Source organism: Zingiber officinale, chromosome 1A (genome assembly GCF_018446385.1).
Source record: "Zingiber officinale cultivar Zhangliang chromosome 1A, Zo_v1.1, whole genome shotgun sequence".
NCBI lineage: Eukaryota > Viridiplantae > Streptophyta > Magnoliopsida > Zingiberales > Zingiberaceae > Zingiber > Zingiber officinale.
Genome location: NC_055987.1, coordinates 188175792 through 188185757, shown reverse-complemented (window position 1 = coordinate 188185757; position 9966 = coordinate 188175792). Strand labels below are relative to the sequence as shown.

The 9966-nt window shown below is 35.2% G+C and overlaps 2 protein-coding genes across 2 annotated transcripts; both read left to right on the top strand.

The window, feature by feature from the left end:
* Positions 1-854: 854 nt before the first annotated feature.
* LOC122038750 (bifunctional L-3-cyanoalanine synthase/cysteine synthase D1-like) lies at positions 855-6656 on the top strand. The gene is made up of 7 exons (XM_042598672.1): positions 855-975; positions 3388-3515; positions 4494-4696; positions 5205-5330; positions 5783-5941; positions 6065-6258; positions 6346-6656. Exons 1-7 carry the CDS (start codon positions 889-891, stop codon positions 6469-6471), a joined length of 1023 nt encoding a protein of 340 aa, XP_042454606.1. The 5' UTR covers positions 855-888; the 3' UTR covers positions 6472-6656.
* A 245-nt stretch (positions 6657-6901) lies between these two features.
* Positions 6902-8337, top strand: LOC122038751 (dof zinc finger protein DOF3.1-like). The gene has a single exon (XM_042598673.1). The coding sequence runs from the start codon at positions 7211-7213 to the stop codon at positions 7769-7771; it is 561 nt and encodes a 186-aa protein (XP_042454607.1). The 5' UTR covers positions 6902-7210; the 3' UTR covers positions 7772-8337.
* Positions 8338-9966: the final 1629 nt, after the last annotated feature.

Here is a 9966-nt window from a genome sequence, read left to right as displayed (position 1 = left end):
TTATGGTACAAAGTAATAGGTACACCATCACCAAACGTGCCGGGAACATAATTTGGATGCAATATTGATTAAAATTTCTAATTTTGTATATTTTCGTGTTTTTATTGTATTATTACATGTACTCTTCATTTGAAAAAAAAATATTTGTTCCTAAGTTATGAATGTGTGCATTATTAATTGTTAGTATTTTTGTTAGTTTTAAATATATAATTTTTATTTTGATCCATATTTTTATATTTTTTATTATAAACATATAAAAAATTATTCAAAAAAATAGAACTGATAAAAAATTAATAAAAAAATTTATTTAAAAAAATAAAATCAATAAAAAAAATAAAACTTAAAAAAATAATAAATTGAAAAAAATACAAGTATTATGAAAAAATAATAAATAAAATTAATTAAAAAATAAAGCTACATAAAATTTATATAAAATTTTAAAATAAAGTATTGATAAAAAATAATAAATAAAATTAATTAAATAATAAAACTAAATAAAAGTTATATAAAATTATAAAAATAAAGTATTGATTAAAAAATAATAAATAAAATTGATTAAAAAATTAAATAAAAATTTAATAAAATTGGAAAAAATATCGTATTGATAAAAAAATAAATAAATTGAATTAATTAAAAAAATAAAATTAAATAAAAACTAAATAAAATAAAAAATATATCAATATGAGAGCTATATTTAAATAAAATTAATTAAAAATAAAATTAAATGGAAAATAAATAAAATTTAAAAAATAAAAAGAAGAGGACAGATTCGTCATTTTAAAGGGAGAGAGAGAGAGAGAGAGAGGAGGTGGGAGGGGCCCTTATTATATATAAACCATCTAGATTCACGGAACATTGGCCGGGCAAGCTGTTAGACTGGCTGTGGAAATGGATGCGAGGAGAGGGCTTCCTTCGTTCTTGCCGGCGCACGAAGAGGAAGACGGCAGGGAGAACATAGTCTCTGACATCACTCAGGTGTTTCTCTTTCTCGATCTACTCTCGATCTTCTTTACTTACTCCGATTCCCCATTTTTGATCACTTTGTCTTTATCAGAGCATCTCCAATGGAGAGGAGGTTCTTTGGATTTTTTGTGGCATCCATCGAAAAATGGAAAAAAAAAGAAAAAAAAGAGAGACTTTAGAAGCTGGTTCGATTCTTAATTTTCGATGACACATAGGAAAGATTCAAAATTAAAAGAGCTCACAATAGTCTCCGTTGAAGATGCTTCCGACTAGTTTCTTCTCTTTCTTGTCCCTGTTTTAAATCGTGTGTTTATTGTCTGTTTTCCTATCTGCGGATTCTTTTTGTTTCCTAAAGTCGGTAGATTTACGACAGTTCAGTCAATCGAGGTTCTCTACAATTGAATGAATGCCTTCTCGGGAATATACTTGTTAGTGACAAATTTCTATAATTGAGGTTCTCGATACTTGTAACCCTAGGTTGTGGAATTTGCTGCTTGTGACTTCAAGCTGCTCTTTGTTATGAAACTGAACACTAATCAGTAAAAACTATGGTTTTGTTCTGGAAAAGATTTCCCTTTCTTCAGAATTTTTCACCCCACAGCACGGGAATTTCAAGTTGGAGGTCAAGAAGTCGCCACTTGTCTGCTAATACTCTAATAGGAATATCAGCTACGTAGTGGTTTCCTGATATTTTATTTGTGAACTTTGCATGAGTTCAACTTAAAACCAGAGTATAATAATTTTGTTGTGACCGGTCGGACGATGACAGGAGTGATCATCAAGGCAGTAAGTTCAGATAAGGTGCAGTTGTGGATCCTAGTAGGCTTCTAGGAAAATATTCAATTTGCTAAAAGAAGATGACTTTCCTAGTTAGGTCGAGTGCAAAGGTATACAACTATAACCCTAGTGACATATACGTTCATCTTGATCGAACAACTAATGACAAAGTTGGTTCATACTCCCAAAGGGCCAACGGAGTTGTATTGTGACAATCAAGTTGTAATGCATATGACTGTTTATGCAATATTTCAAGAAAAGATAGATACATAGAGGTTGATTGTTATTTCATTAGATAAAAGGTGTAATCATATTAAATTCCCGACTAAGCAGTCGACTCTAGTGATCAATTAGCAAATTTGCTAACCAAGGATTCTAGAATTGAATATATCTGTAAAAATAAGATTCTCATAATATTTTCGAATCAAGTTGATCTTGAATTAAGTGTTAGAGACCTAATTATAAATACTACATACTCTAGAGTCTAAAATAATAAATATAAGTCCCGGGCTACATTGCAGCAGAAGAGCGACAATTTGTCACTCAGGCATCCGCGGTTCGATCCCTAGCTACATCGCATTTGCAGGGATTTTTCCTTCAAATGGAGTGCGTAACCACGGGATGCTGGGCTTCTGGGTTGTCCACCGTAAGCGCTTCCCGATTTACCCTGGTAGCTAGTTCAAAACTTTCGTGGGGCCGAGCCGGTTGCCTCAGGTTCGGTGTTACCTGGTTCAATATTTTTTTTAAAAAAATAATAAATATAAGATTAGTTAGAGGGGGAACTATCTAGTGGAAGGTAAGAAAGACCTGATAATTTCCAAGTTACTCCTAACAATTTTCATTGTAATGCACTAAACGGGTGGTTTGAATAACATCAACTCATTCATTGTGGCAAAAGGCAAATACGCTCGCCCCCAGTGCCCCCGCCAACCCGTCCCAGGACCAACACGGAGGAGGTAAATCACGGGCGGCTACTAGCCTTTGGAATAGTGACTAGCACATAAGGGAGGTATTTACCTCGGCTTTGCCGAGATTCGAATCCCAGACCTCATTGTGGCAACACTTCATGCGCTAGCCACTAGACCCATCCGAGGGGACAACATCAACTCATTCATAAGAATACACATGGTAGCTTGCATCTTAAATGACTATGACAATTTGTTTTCTCCTGGAATTTTGAGAATTCAATGCTGAAAGAGAACAAATTTTTCATGATCGCTTTACTCATGTTCTCTTACTGTTGATTCATTAATTGTAAATATACAAAAAAAAAAAAAAAAAAAAAGAACATTCCAAAAAGTATATGTTTTGTTTATATCTAACTTGAAATGAGAATGATCCCACAAAGATAAATGTCTATCTTCTCAATAGAAAAGGAAGACAAATATCCATCTATTAGTTACATGTTATATTATTGTACATCTACTTAATAGTATCTTTGTTCTTAAAGTTCTCTTGTTTTGTTTTGTTTTCCAAGTAATTTAAGGTTGCCTCTGTTCTGGATAGACTGTCATACTTTTCTCTGAGGTTCATGAAATTTCATTAGTCTCATTCTATGCATTTATATTTCTAAAAGGATTAGCCAACATGCCTTGGTAATTATTATTCAAGTTGGCAAGAAAATAAATCATGTGTCAATTCATTCAGCTCATAGGTTGGACACCACTTATCGAACTAAAACGGATTGTCGCCAAAGAGGGACTAAATGTTCGGTTGATTGGGAAGATGGAAACATATCAACCCCTCTCATCTGTAAAAGACCGTAGTGCTCTCAGGTTGTTTGTCACCAACAAATCTTATTCATTTCTATGTACAGATTCTGCCAATTTGCAAGAACATAATCTTATGCTTGATTGATTATTGTCTAAGAGGAATGATGCTATTTTCAAATTCTCAGCGTAGCCTTTTCTCCTTGCTAAATGGTTATTTTTTATAGGTTATATGGATATCGTGTATTTCTTTTTAGCTTGCTTGTTATTTTTACACATGATTTAAAGTTGCTTACCCGGAAATTGCCTTACCACGTAGGAATAGCTACAAAACCAACAATTCAAGTGGACCCTCAACAGCCCTATTGGTCATGTAAAAACTCCTAGAAACAGTCATATCCGACACACACTATTCCCAACCAAATAAAAGAATATGGTAATTTGAAGCAGCAAATCTTGCATGTCAATTCTCCAGTTTGTAAAACCTAATGTGTATGTTTGAATTTCTGATACATTAGACAAAATGTCACACAGATTTCTTCTTAAAATCATGAATTGGAATTCAGACTCAAACAGTTTTTGCTTGAATTTTGAAGTCACTGAATTATGAACTGGATAGGAATATTGGCTTTTTAATCCCATGAGGAGCTGTTGTACTTGTATTTCCAGATTCCCTTCTCACAGTTGCATACCTTTGTGTCCATGGTGAACTAATTAATCAATACTTCCAAAATACAGCATTAAGTGTGATTTTGTAAATATCATGATAGGACTCCCATTTCTTATTTCTCCGAGAAAGCAATTATTTTACTTCAAATTCTTATATCATTCATTGAAATTCTTTTCCTTTTGGGAATTGGTTCCAAACTAGTGGTTATTTAACAGCCTGCATCTTCAAGGTCTTGTTAATTAAGCTAACAAGGATATTCTTGTTAATTAAGCTGATAAGATTTTTATGGTTCCTATATTACACTTGAGTATTCTTCTTATTTAAAAGTTATCATTTTTCAAATTGTTTCCTCATTGTCTGTATGCATTCTCTAGAATGATAGAAGATGCGGAGGAAAAGGGCCTTCTAACTCCAGGTGTTAGTACATTATTGGCGGCTACAAGTGGAAATCTTGGAATTGGTTTGATGTGCACAGCTATCGGAAAAGGTTACAAATTCATTGCAGTGGTGCCAGCCAAATACTCATTGGAGAAACTAATTCTATTGAGATATTTGGGAGCTGAAATATCACTGACTGGTAATCGCTTTTTGCCTTATTTTAATTAGTAACAATTACTCTTATTGCAATTCCACTTTTATATAATTTTATCTTGCGGGATGTTATTTTCTAGCACTATGAACTGTGAATGATTTTCCTTGCTCAATATCATTATTTGTCATGACCTAGGAAGTTGGTCAAAACGATACCTAACGATAGACTAAAAAATTTGTCTGGTCATGAAATTCATTTCAAGGCTCCAAAACTGACATACAATTTTCAAACCATGCATGTAAATTTTTTAGTAAGCTTCTGATAGTCAAGCCTCAGATATTTTGTGTTGCAATATAAGATGAGAACATCTAGTGAAGAGTTTCTCATAGTTTTAGGAACTAATCAGGGTTCTATCTTCTTAACTGCTAAGACATATTTTTCAAATGCTTTCTATTGCTTCAAAAATTTTATCACTCACCATCATAGCATAAATATTGTCGATTATGTTCTACGCACATAGCTTGATTGTTTTAAATGTCTGCTTTCCTTTCAGATCCTGAATTAGGCATTCAGGGAATGATTGATCGTGTGGACAAACTAAAGGAAAGCATTCCTGATGTCTATGAAATCGATCAGTTTACAAACCTGGCAAATCCTGAAGCTCACTTCAGGGGCACTGGTATGACTTTCTGGACAATACTTGCACACGTCTGGTTTCTGTGCGCTCAAATTTTCTAACAAAGAGCCTGAGATATGAGATATCTACTGCCTTTTTGTCATTTAAAGTATCTCTTGAAATAGATTAGCTGATGAAGGCCCAAATCTTCCTAGAACCTTAACAATATACTTTCACCTTTACCATGATACCTTTTTCAGAGTTTTTATACAATAATCTTTCCTGAATTGCTTTGCTAACAGTAGATCACCTTACAGTATTTTTTATCATTGCATCAGTCTTTTGTTTCACATTTCAAGATCTTATTGGTTTCAAAAACTATTTTTCTTTTATATGAAAACTAAAAGGCTGAAACTGAGTGAAAAACAAGTCCCAACCAAACAGGACGATAAATTTTCCTCATGTGTGTCTCTTATTTCATATTTTGATAGAATCTCTTTGTTCTCAACTTCCAGGACCTGAACTATGGAAAGATACAGCAGGCAAGGTAGATATTTTTGTAGCAGCTCCAGGCTCAGGAGGCACCCTAACTGGCACTGCAAGGTATCTCAAGATGAAAAACCCAAATGTGAAAATAGTTTGTGTTGAGCCTATGGAGAGTGCAGTTGTTTCAGGTACATCTATGTTACATGGGATCAGCATCCAAGAAGATTGACATCATATTCTTGTTTATCCACCTTTAACTCCCTGAAAATTTGGAGTTATGCATACTGACTATGATTTGTTTTCCGAGCAAGGTGGTGAACCTGGTAAACATTATATTCAGGGGGTAGGACCAGGCGTTATTCCAGAAAATCTGGATACGACTTGCATCGACGAGGTCGTCACAGTGTCCAGCGAGGAGGCAATGACCCAAGCGAGAAGATTGGCAACTGACGAAGGGTTGCTTGTTGGTATTTCTTCAGGTGCCAATTTAGCTGCATGCCTAAAGGCGAGTACTGTTGTTGTTTTTTGGCATGAACTTTTTTGTCTGTTTCTTTGATTTTCTAGTTGCTCATTATTGTGATTGTTAGTGCAGATTGCAAGCAAGCAAGAAAATGAAGGGAAGATGATCGTCACAATTTTCCCGAGTGGTGGGGAAAGATATTTGAGCAGCAAATTGTTTGAGAGCGTAAGGGAGGAATGCATGAATATGACCTTTTAAGAGAAAATGAATCATTCCCACGTCAATAAGGATATCTTTACGTTCCACGTCAGTTGTTCCTGGAAGCATGCATGGTAGAACTAAACTACTAGAATCGTGTAATAATGCTTAATAAGTCTCGAATGACAATTTGTATAACAATTTATTAAACTCTTTATAAGAATTTGATTAAGTATCTCGTTTCATTTGATGACTTAAGACTAGTTCTTTCTTAAAATTACTTGTTCTATCTGTCTAATAGACCCAGTCTCACTCTTGCAGAAGGCCTTATTTGGTTGGATTTTTTTTTTAAAAAAAGAATGGATTTAATCAACTGAAGCGAATATTTAAAATTTATTTTTGAATGTATTTCAATTTATGCGGGGATCATTTTAAAGGTCACCAGACTTACCACGAATGCCCGACGTGGCGCCAAATCACGGAGCAGAGTGAAACCGACGGCGACGGGGCGCCCTGTCCTGGATCCGCGCCGTCCGTTCGCCGCATACTTCGCCCACGTCGCCGCCTCACGGGACGGCGGGACGTGGCCGTTCTGTTTCGTGATCGAATCGCGTCGGCCCTCGAGCCGAAATCTCTCGGGACGCCACGCAGCTGCCACCGTCTCCGACACTAATTGCCACTAGGCCGTAGCTACGTTGCAGGCCTACGACTCCCCCCGCTACAAACACAAACCCCTACAAAACTCTTCCAAGATCAGATTTTGGTGATAAAGCTCCGATCCAAATCCGCCACTGCCGTGATGTTGCGGAACCCGGCGAAAGACGTTCCGCCGCCGGTTACAGAGCCAGAGGAGAACCTGCGGTGCCCGCGGTGCGAGTCCACGGACACCAAGTTCTGCTACTACAACAACTACAACCTCTCGCAGCCGCGCCACTTCTGCAAGAGCTGCCAGCGCTACTGGACCAAAGGCGGCGTCCTCCGCAACGTCCCCGTCGGAGGCGGCACTCGCAAGAACGCCAAACGCCCCACCGCCTCCTTCTCTCCCTCCGCCCATGTTCCCGGCTCCAAGCGCCGCCACCTAGCGAAGCCCGAACCGGTCTGCATCCTCTACCCGTCGCTCGACGTCGACCCGCGACTCATTGGTAGTACTGCAAGCTTCAGCTCGCTGCTCGGCGTCCCAAACTACGCGAGCACCTCCACGATTGGTGCTCATGGACTGGAGTTACAGAGTCCAAATGGCAGCGCCGGCTTCGAGAGCTGGGCAGCGCCGGCGACGCTGTCAAACTACTTTTCTGAGTTCTGGGATGGAGCATGGCCTAATGCCTCCATCTACTACAATCCTAGTTCCAGTTTGCAGTGAGCTAACGGCTTCAAGTTGAGCACAGAAAGATGAAGGTTCGATCCAGATTTTTGGCCACTGATTACTAAACTGTTTCTTGTATTGAGAATCTGGCGATGTGGAGCTGGAAATAACTTGTAGGCGGCCTTATTGTTTGTTTCTGAGCTCCAGGTCTCATGTTTAACTATAAGTTAGTGGATGAGCTTGGAGGTTTTAGTGATTAAGGCTGACTTGTGCATACTTTAATGCTATCGTAGTTTACAGCTACCAGATTGTATGATTCTATTCTGACGAACTTGGAAATCTTGTGCTTTCGTGAGATGGTCAAAAGGTAGATTTCATCCCATTTTCCACTATGAATAAGCCAACCCAATTGAAAACAGCCCAGTCGATCATAAACGAAGCCCAACCCTACTGACTAAACGACAACGTTCGACACATTGAGGAGCAGCGAATTGTAGAAAGCACAATCTCAGAACAACAATAGGAGTCGCTCAGCTAGGTTTTGTTTTTCAAGCCATTCAACATCATGAGTCTACGGTCATCTCCTTTCCTTTCTGTTCCTTTTTCCAGTTTAGTAATTGGGTTTTATTTTGCAACCCTTTTCTCAGTTACAGTCGCCACCGTAAATTTTAAAATTTTCCATTGTTTTTTCTTTCAATTTACATTCTTCCCAGACATAAGTAGACAATGCCGACTGCATTTACATTTTCAATTTGCATATTTGTTCCTTTTTAAGTTTTATTTTTTTATTTCATTATTTCAAGTTTCAGCACTAGGTTTTACGAGTAGGTAGTCAGCTTCTTTTATTTGTAAGTGGCAAATTATATGTAATTTTAGATTTTTAGTTATGATTTTATTTTAAATTATTTGAATTTTTTAAATTATCTGAAAATTATGACTAATATTTGGGAATGTCATGATATTATAAATTAATTTATTATTATGTTTGAGTTTGTTATAAAATGAATAAAATAAATTGATTTATTATTATGTTTGAATTTGCTATAAAATGAATAATATAATTAAGTTTATTATAATTGATTGGTAGTCATTTTTTATTTAAAGGTTATAAATAATTAATTTGTATTAGAGAAAAATCCCCAATCATAACTTGAATTTTGCATGCAATCCCCACTCATAAAAAACTTTGTTTATGCAAAGTTTTATTTGCTTCAACCACCTCATACAAATATTATGACCTAATTGCCCCTCAGATTTTTTAGGTACAAAAGGTCAAAAAAATGAATATAATTCATCTTAAATTCGGTACTTTACATTAGAATCGACTATATTTTCGATTAAATTGAGTATATTTTTTTTCTATTTTAATATAATTTCTATCCAATTAAGTATCATTTAAATAAAATCTAGTATATTTTCTATCCAATTGAGTATCATTTTAAAAAAATCTAGTATATTCGAGTATATTTTTTATTAAAATTGCTCTTCATATTTTTTTAGATATAAATAGTCTAAAAATGAGTATAATTCCTATTAAATTCAGCATTTTACACTAGAATCGAGTATATTTTCTATTAAATTGAGTATGACTTTTTTCCTATTTAATATAATTCCTCCTAAATTCAGTACCATTTGAAAAAAATCTAGTATATTTTTTATCCAATTGAGTATCATTTAAAGAAAATCTAGTATATTTTCCATCCAATTGAGTACCATTTAAAGAAAATCTAGTATATTTTCCATTCAATTGAGGTGGAAAAAGAATCGTACTCAATTTGATAAAAAATATACTAGATTATAGTTTAATGTACTGAATTTAAGAGAATTTATACTCATTTTTAGATTTTTTATACTTAAAATATCAGGGGCAATTAGGTAAGTATATTAGACTAGGGAGTGAAAACAAAGAATTTTATCAATGGGAAGTGCATGCAAAGTTGTGTTTGCCAATGGGGACTGCATGCAAATTTTTCCTTTTATCTTTATATATAAATGGAGCACCAACAACCTTCAAATAAAAAATCAAAAATATTACTATTATTTTTTAGGAAGAGAAATGATCAATCTAAATCTGATAATTAATCGTAATGTGATATACCTTTGAGACCAATAGTTGGATCCTTTACTTCTGATTTACAACCTCCTTATGTATCTAGGCCAATAGAATAAAGAGAGGAAGAATTTGATATTTCTTCTATTGAACGAGATTCAAAATTACGAAAATAAATTTGTGAATACTCTGATAATGAGCA